General features: G+C 45.2%; 1 protein-coding gene across 1 annotated transcript in view; it reads left to right on the forward strand.

Moving 5' to 3' along the window:
• LOC135378558 (venom metalloproteinase BumaMPs1-like) overlaps positions 1-16,748 on the forward strand; it is a 95,220-nt gene that overhangs the window by 77,506 nt on the left and 966 nt on the right. The window contains exons 9-13 of the mRNA XM_064611606.1: positions 5,422-5,474; positions 9,151-9,262; positions 11,337-11,477; positions 13,233-13,371; positions 15,429-15,536. Coding sequence (XP_064467676.1) covers positions 5,422-5,474; positions 9,151-9,262; positions 11,337-11,477; positions 13,233-13,371; positions 15,429-15,536 — 553 coding nt within the window. The remainder of the gene's footprint in view (positions 1-5,421; positions 5,475-9,150; positions 9,263-11,336; positions 11,478-13,232; positions 13,372-15,428; positions 15,537-16,748) is intronic.

Below are 16,748 nucleotides of genomic sequence, written 5' to 3' on the forward strand. Positions count from 1 at the left end.
ATTATACCTATTACAAAAAACAGTCACATACTCACAACATTAAGTGACTAGAAATATGTTCATTCTGAAAGATCACTGGAAGCACACCCACCACGCGAGAGTGCGAACTAGGCATGATTCTGGTCTTCATTGTAAAACCTCATATTAGAGGCAGCTCCTATGCATATCAGCATTGTGATGTTTTCAGAAGATAATCTCATGAGTGTCGAAAATGTGACGGTTTTGAAAGTATGATACTCTGGATATCTTGTAGGCATGTTCAAATGACATTAGACAGTTGGACGATTTCTGGATATCACCAGAAGAGTAATGGTTGTCATGGAGAGGACAGAGGCCTTGAAACAGCAATCGAACGAGCAATCCCAAGCAGCACGCCAATATTGCTCCAATATGGGCTGCCAATATTGGACCAATATGGGGAGCGCAACCAGGCTCCATATTGGACCAATATGGGCTGCCCATATTGGCAACCCCATTTTGCACCAATATTGCCAATATTTCTGTGATAACACCAACGGGGAGCCCGTGTAATAATGAAGCATAATCCTGTATAATATTTACCTCTGATATTACTTTTCTCTATTTTTTACTTTTTCATTTCTGCTGATCTAATTGATCAACGTTGCACATAACTGCAAACTAAAAACAAAAAAAACGCCAAAAAACGATGAACGGGTACTAAGCCCACGTTGCTGAAGGACAGAAGCAGTCCCACGGAACTGCCAATGCCAAAGACCCCTCAGATGCCTTCATTGGGATCGCGATATTCTGTGAACTAAACATATCAAACCCGCTCCGAGAGTGAAACACTTTCGGACATACGCCAGAGCAATTCACACTGCTTGCAGCAGCTTGAAAGCACCTAATTTTTCAGAAGAGCCATCCCTTCCTATCAAACATTGTGTTGTTTACTTGGCCTGCCGCAAATCCGTTATCCTTACACCAACCAGCGACATTTTAGCACGTATAAAACGTCCATTCGAGCTGTCGCGCATGCGCATTAGTTGTAGGACGCGTAATTTCGCTCAAACAACCCGCTCGCTCTCAGTCAACTCTACCGATTGGCATCGCGAAGGAAGATGGCGGCTACTGAAAGAGTGTGGAATATTGAGTTGTCGAATTCTAGCGAACGTTACATTGGGATTGCCACGTACGTTGACTGTTTCGAACAATGTGTATCATCTGCGGGAAGTTGTTGGATGCAACGGTGTTCTGAATTGTGTATTTTACGCGCTTCAACGTTCAATCTTGCCGTGTTGCTTGGGCATTTGTTGATCACGGTTACGTACCATTTCTGTATTTTCAGTCAATATGGGGTGTAAGCGGGCAATATGGGGGCATATTGCAAGGATTTTCCCAATATTGGCTCAAACTGGGCAATATGGGGCCCATCCCAGGCGGAAATTTGAACTGGAATCCCAAGTGGATCCACTTGACTACCAAAGTGGTTTGAAGTGGACTGAACTGGTCCCACTTCAGAGTCAAGTGTTTCCAGTAGGGAACCACTAAGCATGCTTAGTGGTTCTAAGCATGCTTGTCTAAGTGATTCTAAGCATGCTAAGCATGCTTAGTGGTATGCTAAGCATGCTTGTAAGCATGCTTCGTGGTTCCCAACTGGTTCCTTTCCAGCCCTACGGGGATACCACGAAGGAATGATGTGGTTCCATTTTGCCAGCAAGTAGACTTGACAATGTCCACTTTAATAGAATATGGTTACATTTCGCTGATGAAGCGAAAATTAAAGTGGGTTAGACGGGCCCACTTGGGGTCTGATATGAGGAACACTGAAACCACTTTGACAACAATCTTGGAGAAAGTGGGAGCATCGCTGTCTGGTGGCATCGCCATCGCTAGCGACAGAATCAAAAGGAGACCTCCAATCCGAACCAATACGTGTCGTTCAGTTGAACCGTTGTGTTTGACGGTTATGGCGTGAACGGGAACGCTGCATTGAATTTTATGGACTACTGGATCCGACCACAAGTAATTACAAGGTAAGGCGACTACTTTTGTTGTTGCGGCAATCAACGTGCATTTTGTAAACCTGGTAAGGCCATTTCATTCGAGCTTGAGAGTGAGTAGAACGTTGTTGTGTTGTGTGGTAATGACAAGAACTAGACCGCAAAGACTACATAATACAAGGTGCATATTGACACGAATATGTTGCGATATAAACCTGATGAAAAGGTGAATGAAGGATAACATGCACGCTTTACTATCGGCAGTTTAATGATGCGAGCAGTCACTTTCGGTCATCGATAAGGAGTGCAGGTTTTTACTGGACCTAGGTGAGCTTTACGGGTGTTGTATTAGTCTTGGTTGCGTGCTTTGAATCTGTGGTATTACAACTGTTTTATTGTACTGCACTTTTTTTTTCATCTGCATTGCTTCCCGTCCCTGCTGTTTATCAATGGATTTTGATGGCGTATATTTTTGTGCGTCGGTTCATCCCGAATTCCTTGTAACAAACAGAGATAAATCATGGTTGGATAGGAGTGGAACCTTTTATGTTCACTTTTGGTGATTAAACTGTGAGCAGTCCAGTGTGCGTGTTGTCCTCGTCCCTCGTTCATGTCTCTTCATCGCTGGTTTATATCGCTAATACCATGTACGAACTTCATATGTCATTCTGTAAAATAATACTCTGCATTGTTCCTGATAATGTAACAATCAATCAATGTAGTGCCAGTTTTTAATTTTACAGTGGGTTGAGATGAGTGAATGGCCTTTTGCATAAACGCTAGGTTAGCGAGCATTGTGTTGTGAAATAAATTTTCTTTTACTGCCCTTTTTACCTCGACAGAAAGCCTAAGGTACTCTGGGCTGGCCTGAACTAGAAAATGACTGCCAGAAGGAAGACAGATGTCTCAAGAGCAGTTAACCAGATGTGTAAGCTTCATTCTTTGGTGTACCAAGTTTGTTAAACTTTGTAATGTATCAAGTTTTGCTGCATTCTGGTTTCCTTTGACGCCATAAGTTCCTCCTGTGTTGGCAACAAATAAAAGTGTGTCCTGTCTTGGCATGCAATACCCATTACTAAGAACAGGTGAAAATTTTGTCCAAAGCTCGTTGACTCTAAACACTTCACACTTCAAACTTTACTTTACACTTCAAACTTTACTGCATTTGAAGTGACTTAAAGCGAGACTTCCGAAGGATTTGAGAAAAATTAGGTGAGCATCATACCGAGCACAAACCACTCTTCGATACCGAATACAATGTCCTCATTAATTTTGCACAAGTAATTAGTTTCTAGATGATGGCAATAGCAAATCGAAACAGAAATGCGAAGAGCAGAAAACAGAGCTCCATATTACGGTGGTTCTTCCGGAGGAGGATACCGTGACATCACCCAGCGTTGCTGTCTGCTTCAAACCCTGCATTCTCCCTTGCCAGATGATGTCAGCAGTGTGTTGCTTTCAGTGCCCTCACGCTTAACAGAGGCGAAGCGCTTGCTTCATAATAAATTTCTTTGAATAAAATTGTGTAGTTCTTGAACGAGATATTGCATACACATGCTCCTGACATCCCAAACGTTACGGATATACCATAACCTTTGTGGTGATTTTGTTGCGGAATCCTACTTTAAAAATAAATGTCTATCCAACTAATATGCATGTGCACACAGCAATGGATACACTTTTATAGGTTGCCACCATGTACTCCTTGCTTGAAAGACTTGTGGTGACATGTCGTGTTAGAGAGCTATGGCGTTTTGATAGACATTTTTTATAGCTTCATGCACAAACGGTATTGCGCACTATACTCGTATTCAACTTAAGACGGGAAAGGAAACCTTGTCCGTCAGCTCTCCAAATATGAGTGTGCCACGGATAGAAAGAAAGGCTGGACGCAGTGAGGTCACGCTCCATGCTTGCTCCAGATAATATAATCCATTATACTCACTACACTGCAGTATTTCCCCTGGCACACTATTGCTTTTCATAATCTCCAACGGTGTAACTAGTTGACAGATAGATTTCTTTTCCTTCTTATGCTCAACACTGCTGTAGAGTGTTGAGAGAAACTACTGTTCTCTACTTTTTATGTGTCATTCTTGGCCGTCGGGCTCTGACATCAGAGTTCAGGTCACTGCTGTCTGTAAGCATGTGACTTCTCTCAGGCTTCCTCATTAGCAGAAATGCTCACCGTGACTCATTTGCAACTGGGACCTGTCCGAATAGCGAACATCTGTCAGGTACATCATTACATGGTACCATGGTAGCTCTGCCCGTTGGCTTTTGTGTGAACTACCGCCTTTTAAATTATATTGTAGGAGTAAATATCAAAACTTCACAAGCTTCGATATTCTTGATGCTAGTTTTCTGTGTGTCTATTACTCCCTTTGATGTAAAACTTGGAATACTGGATGACATCAGTGCAAATAAGTGCATTTAACATTTTTCCGTGACAGCTTGAAATGAAATGTTGCAGTTCATTTGGTATCTCTTTCTGCCTTTGTACTTCAGTGCTCTTTTACATTGCTTCAAAACCTGATGCGAGTGTAAAAATGAGAAATAAAAGTGCTATACAGTTAATAGGCGTCTGTGGCTGACTATAAGAGGGTTACGGAAGTGGAACCATCTGCAAGTGGTTCCTCCAAGTGCAACCACTTGCAAGTGGTTCCCCATTGTGGGAAAGGTTTCATAAACCACTTGCAAGTGGTTTCTCAAAGTGGAACCACTTGCAAGTGGTTTTCCCTAAAGTGGATATTCCCAAAGTGGTTCTCCAAAGTGGGAAAGGTTTCATAAACCACTTGGAAGTGGTTCCACTTGCTGAAAATTTCCGCCTGGGATATTGCCTATTTTTAGTCAATATGGGGAAAATCTTGGCGAAACGGGTCCCATATTGGACCCGTATCGCCAATGACCAGCCAATATGGGTCCAGTATTGTGTGCTGCTTGGGATAGGACAAGCAGAGTACCCCGCAGAGGACAGTGCTCTTTGTGGGAATCGCGATAAACCAGAAATCCACTTTCGGGCCGGCCACCCGACTGAAACACACAGCAAGACTGAATAGTGCACGCACTCCAAATATGAAACCGGTGGGAAAACGGCGTCAACGAAAAAACACAAACACAACATACGCTTCGCGCGCGTTACCCGGACGACGGCTCGCTGAGCCAGTCATCGTTCAGAAGACGCGGGGAATGGAGTGGTTCAGAAGGGGACAAAGGAGGTCGTACTGATTCCGCAGATTTAAAAGTGTCGCCACTTTCCAATACCTAGGATCTTTAGAGGCGTGCAATTTTAAAAATACCAGGGGGTTTTGCAACACAGCAAGGGGAGTTTACACCCCCTTGAGGGGTGTAGGAAAATTCCAGGCGCACGCACCGTTCCTCGTCTGCTAAGGTGCTATCACATTTGGTACGCGTTTCGCAATGCGCGAAAGAGTACATTTTTTGTTCTTTCTTTTCACAGCCTCGATATGGTATATTCTACACAGGAGAAGGAATGGCTCACGAGCGTAGCTGGTAAGTGCTTGGAATGAATGCGAATAAAGGTAAAAGTTATCATTACCAAATACAAGGAAGGAAAAGGAAAAATTAGGACGAATAACTCAAAAACAATCAGACAGGCGGACTCACAATCTTCGTGTTTGTTAGTTCCCTTCAAATCAAAACTCGTGTTGGGTAAGTTGGAATGGACAAACTTTAAAGGGAAACATGTGTCTGATTGCAGACTTGCGTGCAATTGCAGATTTGATCGCAGAATTGCGTGTGACTAATGTGACGGCACAAGACTTGAGGTCACAGGTTGTACGTCATACCTGTGTTGCTGTGGAAGGCTAGAACTGCTTTGGTCAGAGACCACTGTACCGGATGTCGTACCGCGCCGAGTAGAGTTATCAGCGAAAAGTATGTGCACCGCAGCTCGAGAATGCGCGTCGTCTGAGGCGGGCGCGAGGGGTGTCAAATCTGCGACAGCCGCGGAGAAGTTGTGGGAAGATGCGGGAGAATGGTGCGTAACTTCACTTCGTGAAAGCCTCAGTGGAAGCAGTTCGCGAGACACGCGGAGCCTGAATACTGAGAGCGAACCGCACGTGGCGTAAATACGTGGCGAAATATATAGGTCAGCAACTTCGATAAGGGTTTCGGCGGTTATTTGCGGGAAATGCTGTGCATTACTGCAGACATATCCACACCATTCAGCCTTCTTCACAGTAAACAGTTCCAGCTATTGAAAGAGCTCGCCGTTGTCGGCCACACAGAGGTGGGCAACGTCATGACTAACGCTCTAGCTGGAGACGTCCAACAAAGTCTATGCAAACAGCGTTGAGAAATCTCTAAGGAATCCCGTAATCTGCCCATATATAATACGGAGTTTTCGGGAACTTGTGCGGTGCATACGATCGATCGGTTCGTAGGTGCGTGGTCCACTCGCAAGGAACCGATCGGGGACTCGCCGCAAAGGATTTCTCCACACACTCCCGATGAATGGCACCTAAGGCGAACGACTTCTGCGACACGTGTCACGCCATCTCTCGTTAGAATAGAAGAAAAACATTTTTGCGGTGTACTGTAAATATCTTCCACAGGACAATAACAAACTTACTCCCACACGTATATTCGGCCCATGAGATATCTGTATTAAAGAGATGACGTATCTCTCTCAATCTACGAAATGGAACGTTTGAGCAGTTCTAAGTCACCACAACATCTCCACGTGGAACGGCGTTCAAAATGGCTCAGTGGTCTTTTCCGATATTTTCTACGGCGCGTTTCTGACCTCAGTCTGACTAACGATGAACCAGAAATATCAACACACGGCGAGGTTGCCCAGGAACGGACCTTTGTGAGGTACCATTACGCGATCTTGACAGCTTGACAGCTGCCAAGTTAATGTAATAAATCGCGGCGGCGGCAGCTATGTTTCGGCTTCGTCCAGTAGTCCCCGAAAGAGAATGATCGGAAGCGTACGGATCGTGATCTCGAAGGGGCCACGATGATCGCCGCCCGGGAAGGATAGTCCTCACGAGGTAAAGCACCATGCACGTCGCTCCCTTTTCTCACAACTCATCGTACCGGGTGTGCTCCACCGGTTCCCGAATGACTCTCTAATAACATTAGTTACTTTATGTCGCAAGACAACTATGATATTCCGCAATTGACAAGGCAGCATCTATATAAGCTTACACACCATCGTGGGTTGTCCGAGTGAGAGAAAACTATGTGATGGATGATTATTCAGCAAGGTGGTCGGGATTTCGATGTTACTTCAGGACCCAAGAAGTCGATGGAATTAAAGATTGAAGACAAGCAAGGTCGTGTATGAACGACATGGTCAACGAAACGTTTCGCTTGGATGGACTAGGATTGAGCTTGAACGTGGAGCTTGAGCATGGACAACCACGAATGAACAGACGATGCAGGTCAGATACGTCCGCTAGCCTCCTTAGCGCCCAGAAGTACACACGGGTGACACTTCGAGACGTAACGTAGCAGATGGAGCCTATGAAGGATACCAGCTACCCCGCCAGCAAACGACGATTTTAACGTGTTGGCTGTGACGCCTTTTGTGTAGGTGTACCATATTTTCGCGCATCCAAGCAATGTGGTCACGTGTACAGCGGCTACTGTTCGTTTCCGCAGTCGGTCGATCCGCCACTGCCTTTCAACGGGGGCATTCATTTATTCTTGTATTTGTATTTCAGGCTTCACTGCACAAAGCGTGTTTTGGCACCGGATGCTTTGTGATGTGATAATTACACGTGGCTGTTCCTAATGCCTACATTGGAGCTTGAAAAGAACTGCCTCAAGACGAGAGCCGCGGATATTTCGAACAGAGACTGTCATACATACTGTCACAATTTCTCACAACGTAGGTAGATTTTCGACGCAGCAGCTCCCGGTTCCGGCTCGAAGTTGAGCTCCGATCTGCACTTTGTTTTCATCAACGCATCGCAGCATGCCAAGTTCGCATAACTATGTAAATGACGAGATCTAGCCGACGCAGGCGACAAAGGTGGACGAGACAGCCTGCGAAAGTAGCCCTGCTGGTCGGGAGTGGGACACGACGTAGTTTCCAGACCAATCGCTGAGAGGCGCGCTTCCCGTTTCCGGGAACTGTAGATTTCCAGAATCATGCGTCCTTGGGACGAGTGTGTATACCATAAAATAAACAGGTCGCGGACAGTGGAGCTTTACGAAGTTTATACTGCTCACTTTGTCCGCTTACTCAGTCGGTTTTTCCTTCCCCACGAAGACTATTTCCTTACACAATATCAGTCTCCAACGCCGAAGAATCGATGGGCGCTGAAGAGAAAGGTGCTAACGCGAGGACTCGAACCTAGAACTTTGTAATTTCAGGAAGTTCTAGGTTCGAGTGCTGGCGTGAGCACCTTTTCCTGAGTCCTTTGAATCGCATATGTATGTCGTGGCAAAGGGAAGGAGAATCACCATCCCTTTCGTACTCAAGAGCGCGTACTTTCATTGCCAACCCCTCCCAAAATGTATTCAGCGGGAATAGCACTTTTTCTGAACTAAAACTGAACTTTGTCAAGTTCTCGCCGCTGAACATGTCGAGGCCCCCCTGGGGGCCGTGATCCTAATTTTGAGAACAATTGGACTACGATGACGTCATTCTATACGCTGAGACCCGGTTTCCAATTCAGGAGCCGTCTGAGCTGCGTTTTCCCGCTGGGTGTTTTTTCCCTGGGTTACGCCCAACTGCTCTCAAAGCACAGCAGACGTTATGTACACTCAGATGTGTTGTTGTTTTTAAGTGCTGAGAGAGGTCAGATGTGATGTCGCTGGCTTGTGGGGCTCTTGGAAGAGTTTTCTTTCTAACTAGAGAGCGGTTTCACTTTTCTCCTCTGAGGTCACTGTAAGCAGTTCAGTGTATTTGTTGTGCGGAATATTTGTGCCACGGCCTTCACGTCATCACTGACCATGCATGAAGGTCACCGCACGGCAGTTGGACTGCATTATTTTTGTTCTCCGCATGCACTTTCACGCAAATTAAGTAGGCATAGAGAGACGAACAAAAAATAAAACAAATAAAATGACAAATAAAAATAACAAAGAAAACCACCAAAATACAGAGGTCGGTTTTTGTTCTTTCTTAAACAAAACAGATTTTGTGTTGAGAGGCGACAGCCGCCTTCGGCGTTTAATGTTCCTTTTGTTTTTCTTTTCTGACATCTTACAGGGGTGGCTTTCGTTGGCGGGCTTTGCACTCCTGGCTCCCACTATACTGTTGCTGAGGACAGGGCGCCCATCTACTTCGGCGTTCACTATGTTGCACATGAGCTGGCACATTTGTAAGTTGAAATGCCAAATATGTCGTCCAGTGCGTCCAGTGTTTGCAGTTGAACTTACACTTTGTATTTCTCTGCACCTAGAGCGCAAAACCGGATAAATGTACAATGGCAAAAACCGTATGGTTTCTCTATAGGTTCACTTCACTACTTCAAGCGCATAGGCGAATTTAGTGAGCTATAGAGCATTCATAAAACGGTACCATTCATGTCTGCCATTTTGTTTTGTTTTGACTTTTTCATATTCGAAGCAACTCCGGTTGTGAGCAGCGTACAGGCGGGGAGAGACGGAGAGTAGACAGCAGGAAGGTGTGGGGAACTGGGGGATTAGTATGCGTTCTGGACCGACTTTAGGGGAACGGATCCTACATTCGTCTAGAATATCCGCCGGAAAACACAGGGAAAACCCCAGACAGCGCAGCCTGTGCTGGTCTACCATTTTGTGGCCTCGCAAATCCAACGTGAGCACTTCCGTACCGGGAATACCTTAACGAGAGGATACCTTCAATGTATGCATTACTGTAACCGCTAGCGTTAACGTCGTCTCTGTGGGTTTTGAAGCCGAATGTGGGAAGGGAAAAAGCGTTCTTCTTCTTCATGCTGCACTTTAGCTGGCTCTTATGGTATCATCAGAGCCATAGTTCTCCAGTTACTGTAATAGTCACAACAATCACAACCGTATGCACATTATCTGGTTGTTGTCATACCTTTACTTATCGGTATCGAACTTCTGCCTATTCTGTCGGAAAGGTGTGGCATTCTAGAACTGAAACCCTCTTTGCATGCATACATCGTGTTGCACTGCTAGGATATGCTGCTGCTTTGGATCGCCCAACTGCGCCGCTGTGGGCCGTGTTTCAAGTGTGGCACTCAAGGTATACAGAGTGTCCATGAAAGTGTGTCATTGAATTGTAATAAAAGAACTGCGCCATCTAGAATCATGCAGTCAACGGCATTTGTGGTTACTAAGTTTTTGCCACCTCCCGATGTGAATGTGATGTAACGTAAGTAAATTTTGGCGAAGTTAACTAGGAAATTTGTCAAGTAAAGCTTACTTTTTTATCCCTTGAATGTGAAGAGCGTGCCTAATTTACTCAAATTTAGTTGGCAGGGATATGGAGGAGCTATCGTCTCGGGAAAAATAACAGAAAATCATGTACGAACCTAGTAAGATCAAATGCCGTTGACCGCGTGATTGTAGGTGGCGTAGTTTTTTTTATTAGTGTTATAATTCAATGACACGTTTTTTGGAACATCCTGTATACGCGCATGTCTCGCCCCAAATAGCGGAGTTAGCACATGTCCATAGTACAGACGACAGCCGAAAACAGCCGCGCATGTCAGGCCCCATTTTTCGCCTTCGGTTTTGGAATAACTCAAATTTGGAGCTCTCGGGTTGCAACGTAGTGTTAAGGGAACAATCAGGTAACATTTAAAGATGGCTCGTAACCATTTCTCATTTGTCAACCTATCCATGACGGCTGACCACCCAACAAATTTTCGCTCTGCGGTGTGCTATAACTGTTTGACAAGAGTTGCTGGGTTCCGACTAGCTGCTACATAACTGCAAAGAGGACGAAACCCGACACAGGGAAGAAGACACAACACGTACACAAAATTTGTCAACCATCTGTGCCATCAAATTTACAATAACCGACGGCGAAAGCAGCCGCGGACGGTCGACACGATCCTCGCGTGACGTAGGGAGGCCCAGTGTCTTTGTTCTTTGTCTCTTGCTTCTCAGTTCACGCGCCACTTACACTTGCTTGTGTTGTGCCGCCGTACGTCACAAGTCACGTGCCAGGGAATCATGTTACGTCGTTCTCTCGTTCTTCGATGCTCTCTTTTCACGAGTGGAGGATTTTTGAAAGGTAGGAAGAGAGGCGACGCGCACGGTCTGTGGGTCTCCTGCACTCGTTGTTCTGCGCAGGAGCTCACTTTATTCGTTGCAAGACACTCCGCAGCATAACAGAGTAAAACGAAAACCGAATTTGTGACTCATTTCAGTGATCTAAGTTTGATGTTAAGCTGCTATGATTTTTCATTCTATACTCCGGGAATCCACTACACCATCCAGACTGGGATCACCGCACGATGGAACAGGAGAGGCGAAAGACTGCAATTTCGAGGATGGGCACATTATGGGCCGTAACAAACCAGGCCCAAATCACTACACCTTTTCATCATGCAGTGAAGAAACCATGATGCTGCATCTACTGTGAGTTTGCTGAATATGTTACTGCACGACTTCTCGTTAAAAACTTAGTACAATGCCGTCGTTCGGTGCATAGCTGACTGAACGTGAGGAGCGGAATACTTCTTCAGCGGTGCAATATTATAGATAAAATTGGCATAGATAAAATTCGCTGTGCTATATTATTTGTCTGTCCTCAGGAAATCCGAAGATGGTTCACGAGCGGAAAATGTGCATATAAAATTCATTTATTTTACAAGTGCCAATGGTCAAGAATGCTACATTTGGCTAAAATCGGACGACTTGTGTGTTTGACAAGAGTTGAAGTGTGCTGAGTAGCTGGTGCATAACTGTGAAGAGGACAAGAGGACGAAACCCGAAACTGGGAGGAAAGACGCAACAAACACACACATAATTTCTCAAACAGAGCAAACTTTAACGAACGACATATATAGGGGAAGGGAGTTGCCTCAGGACAGAAGCCGCCGATATTTCGAACAGAGACTGAAGAACAGTCTCTGTTCGAAATATCGGCGGCTTCTGTCCTGAGGCAACTCCCTTCCTACATTCTACCGGTTCGCTGGATTTCTACCCATCGACATATATAGGGGTTTGTCGTCCATTAAAGCTTGTTGTGTTTGAGATCGTTTTTTATGTGTGTGTTGTGTCTTTCGACCCTGTCTCGGGTTTCGTCCTCTTCGCAGACGTGTCCGTTACTATCACTCTTTGAGATGCTGAAGAAAAAAAAAATAAAGAGATATACGTTTCTTGGCACATTGTAGCCTTTGACGCATCCTGTATCTCTCGATATCTCATACATCTCGGATGCTAATTACCGGTGTTCCTTGCGAAGTTATCACCTACCGTTCGGTTTTTCCTCACTTCTTCTGAAAATTCGTTGAATGACTGATGAACAGCTACTATCGTACATTTTCGTTTGCCACGGAAACATAGGGATTTCAGTCTTAATCACGCAAAATGCGGAAATTGCTGCGCACTTCGCTGCAGATTTCAATGCGAATGTCACTAGCATTGACTTCGACGCTCTGACCCTACACAAACACGTGCTCATTCACCCAGAGGAGTGTCGAGAGCTTATCCAACGAAGTAGGACATCCCGCGCTTTTCTAGAAGGAGCCCGCTCAACACAGTCCGGTTATTTCTCAGATCCCCATATTGGTGCTCCAAGTCCCGGTTTCATCGGATGACGAAGAGCGGAGCTTCAGCAAACTAGGAATTTTGTTCCAGTCCAAAAGCTAGCGCCGCAAAGAGGAAGATGTTTCCTGGTTGAGAGGGATCGACCTCTATAATAGGCCATTTTTGTTGCAGACGGTTTTGAAAACAGTTCCGTTTTATGATAGCGCAACTTCTTCTTGTTCTTTTTTTTTTTTTTTTGTGCTGTGTAATAGGATGTGTGCAAGCTGACAGAACAAAGGCATGCTGCGGAGTATGTAAAGCTGAGCTACCTAAGCAAAGACAGAATGTGTTATTGCCGAATGCATCTTCATAGCGCTTCAGAGTTACAGATTGGAGATATACTTGCCAGGTGGAGTTGCAGCCATTTTTACATCGAATCATTCTGGATTTTTTAAAAATGTAGAGTTCCCAATATTTTAATACGGAATTGGGAATTTTTACTGCGCAAAATCATGATTATTGTCAACATATAAGAAACGTTTGCCCTATGATTGTTGTGGAAACGAAATCTCGGAATTTCGCGACCGATGCTCAGTTTGACCACGACCTATTGTTATTTATTGATATATTTTTTTCTTACAGCGCTTCAGACACAGACTGCTTGACATCTATGGCTGAGACATCCGTCTACATCCCGCGTACAGTGCGACTGCCTGGCGAAAATGTAACCTTAGACCAGTACTGCAAGAACATCTACGGGAATTATCCCTTTGGTTTCATGGTACTGTTACCTTCATACCCTGGATACAGGGGTTTGCAGAACTGGCGGGCGTTCTGTACCCGACTATTCGTGCATTGGTGAAAAGACGCGAAATTTATGGATTTTGAACACACAGATTCGTAAAAGTGATCAGGAATCAACGACGGTTCGAAAGAAAATTACTTTATTACTCCCCACAGGCCACAATCTAGCTTCCTTTAATCCTAAACTTTTCCCAACGCTACCTGGTCCTCAGACGTGACTTGCCCTCACCAAAATCATTTCACCCAGTTTCAGGGCCGCAACTGCTCAACGTACTTTACTGACCATAAATGTGTGTTGTCCCTCGTCGCATCAAGCACTTCTTACGGCAAACAAAAAAGTTGTGTAACGTGGGCGGCTTAGGGGTGCCGGCGATTATGTTCCGTCAACAACAGCACCCAGCTCAAAGGGTGTGTAAACTTTGGCGCAGTCCCAATTTTATTGATTGCTACCATAGCTTGGCGTTTCGGGCTTTCGAAACTCACGATCACAATCATTTCATAAGGCGTGAGTTCGGACCCTGCTACGAACACACGTGAAGGTCGACATGGCGTATCGGTGAGCTCGATCATGCCGCATATTAGTGCTCTCACCAGATAACATCACATTTGATCTTTTTATCAGTGGGATACTATCCGGTGAGTGCACTAATATGCGGCATGATCGAGCTCACCCGTACGCCATGTCGACCTTGACGTGAGATTGTAGCAGGGCCCGAACTCACGCCTTATCAGATGATCGTGATCGTGAGTCTCGAAGGCCCGAAACGCCGGGGTATGATTGCTAGTCAATTTTTGGTATCACGGTAACGACAGGTATTCCCAACCCTTTAATGTCCGCCCTTTTTTCATCGCCATTGTGATTAAAATCTTTGCAGACATGCCAATCGCATTAAGTTTCTTCCTCTCTCTTGGTGATTGCGATCAGGCTAAGTGTGTTATTGCGTGACACGAGGCCCCCAGATCAGTATTCGCCAAGAAGTCCCGTCAGAAGTGAGAACCAGAAACAGGTGTATAGGAACAGATCAACGACTTTATTTGATGATGATGGTGATGATACTGATGATGATGATGGTGGTGGTGATGATTGGGAGCTTTCATCTCCAAGGGCGACAGCCTACCTCATTGCTGCTGGTGATAAGGGAAATGTAATAATGAGTCACTGAAAAGGTCGGAAAACCTTTGAGGGCAGGGGGTTGGTGGGCTGAGAGGGGCGAAAGAAAGAGAGGGGCGAAAGTCCAGCTGATTGAGAGACCGGGAAAGTATAGTTGGGGTGTAGCTCGTAATTTCGGGCCCTCGAAACTCACGATCACAATCATCTGACAAGGCGTGAGTTCAGTCGTGGCTACGAACTCACGTGAAGGTCGACATGGCGTATCGGTGAGCTGGATCATGCCACCTATTAGTGCACCCACAGCATAACATCACACTTGTCAACAGAGCAAGTGTGATGTTATCTGGTGAGTGCGCTAATATGCGGCATGATCAACCTTCAGGTGAGCTCGCACCTGCGGCTGAAGTCACGTCTTACCAGATGATTGTGACGATTAGTTTCGAGGCCCGAAATACCGAGCTATGGGTTCAGGAAAGTTGGTACTGTGGGCAATGAAGAAGAATGTGCTCTAGATCTTCCAGATCGCAGAGTACACGTAGCCGCAAGACAAACCTAATTCTTGGAAGGAATCATTCCACTTTTCCCCTACAAAATCCTACTTGCCCCGTAGCCTCACTGAGTTCTCCTTGTTATTTTCGAGGGGAAAGGGGTACTAGCGTAGTTTTGATAATGTGGATATGACATCCTGTAGAGATGCGTGCTCCGTCTAATCTGAAGACACCAGTTTGTACGTAAGCTAAGCGTATCCTCATCAAGCCCATGGAACTACACGGATATGTCGTACACAGCAGTCATACGCACTTTGGGAGTTGGTGGCGGCGACTACTACGGCGCAGGAAGGAGTTTCGCCAATATATCTTCAATGTGACAGTCATTGGCGATCAGCTAAGGGCGTGTCGTAACATCTGTGCTATTTATTGCAGGTTGTGGACAACTCCCGTTGTATTATGTACTGCTGCGCGAAAGCAAGTACCACTTGCATGGAACCTACCGTTCCAGATGGCCACGTGTGCGACTCTAAGAAAGGACATGTAATGTAGCTTTTGATACAAGTCCAATGTCGTTGACGTATGATTTGCACTTATGAGACCTTGCAGAAGTGTCAAATATCGTACGAAACGTGCAAGCGTGAGATAGATTGACCCGTGTAGAAGCGAACACCCTCTGAGGAATGTAAAGCTTAAAGACAAAGAAGAAGCCCCAAATGTGCAAGCTAGAGCAAGCTTGTAGAGGCTGAGCATAATACAAGTAAGACAAGCCATGGAAAGGAGACAATAGTGGGACTCTAACCCATAGCTTCGCATTGCCAGTGAGACTATAGGAGGAATCCAAGCGTCGCTCTCATAGATATGCACAAGCACCCCGAATTATAGATTTATTTCAGTCACTCGCGCACACACCCAGTCAGGTGAACGGCATGTTTCACAATGGCGTAGTCTGTGCACACGTTGAATCTGAAGCCGACAGCCGGAAGGTGTTGATTTGTGTCCCCTTTCTTCTGCATTGCACTACCTGCCGTTCCTCATTCGTAACGTGTAATTACGCATTCTAAGGTTAAGTGTGGTTCATTCTCTTCGTTTTCTACTTGTGATCTTTCTTTTCGTTTTCTTCTGCGTAAAACCCTACAGTGAAGCCTTCTTTAATGTTCACAAGCGTTTATGTAATAGGCCACATTTCTGCAGGTGCAGAATGTTTCTACAAGTTGCACAGATATATACAAGGGAGGTCCCACCTGAACAGTGTACATCGAGAGGGAAAAAGAGAAACGGGAAAAAAATGGGAATTTGCGAATGGTGTCACTATATGTGACCTTGGTTTACAGACGGAGTTTGGGGAATTTCGGCAAAGAGAGAAAATGGTCGAGGTGAGTGAATTATCTTACAAAACGTGTTCCGGGGAACTCAAGGTGACCAATCTTGACTTGAGGCAGGAGTATCCAAAACAGTCCAAAACAATGGGTAAGAGCAATGTAACGAAGCGACGATTGAGATAACGAAGACGAACTCAATGAACTACGAAGTGAATGAAGTACATCAATTGATAGAGGGAACCTAAACTTATGTTTAGGCCCTGTGGGTGAAGAGATTTAAATTCGCATATTAGGTAGGACTCCCGATTTTTGCACTTGATATCTGTATTAAAACCAGATTTCAATACGACAATTTTCAAATCAGTGCCTATATTATATCGAGGGAGATTGAAATGTACCGAAACTGGACATTGGCGCTTATTATGAACTTCAA

The sequence above is a fragment of the Ornithodoros turicata genome, chromosome 1 (assembly GCF_037126465.1).
Source record: "Ornithodoros turicata isolate Travis chromosome 1, ASM3712646v1, whole genome shotgun sequence".
Taxonomy (NCBI): Eukaryota; Metazoa; Arthropoda; class Arachnida; order Ixodida; family Argasidae; genus Ornithodoros; species Ornithodoros turicata.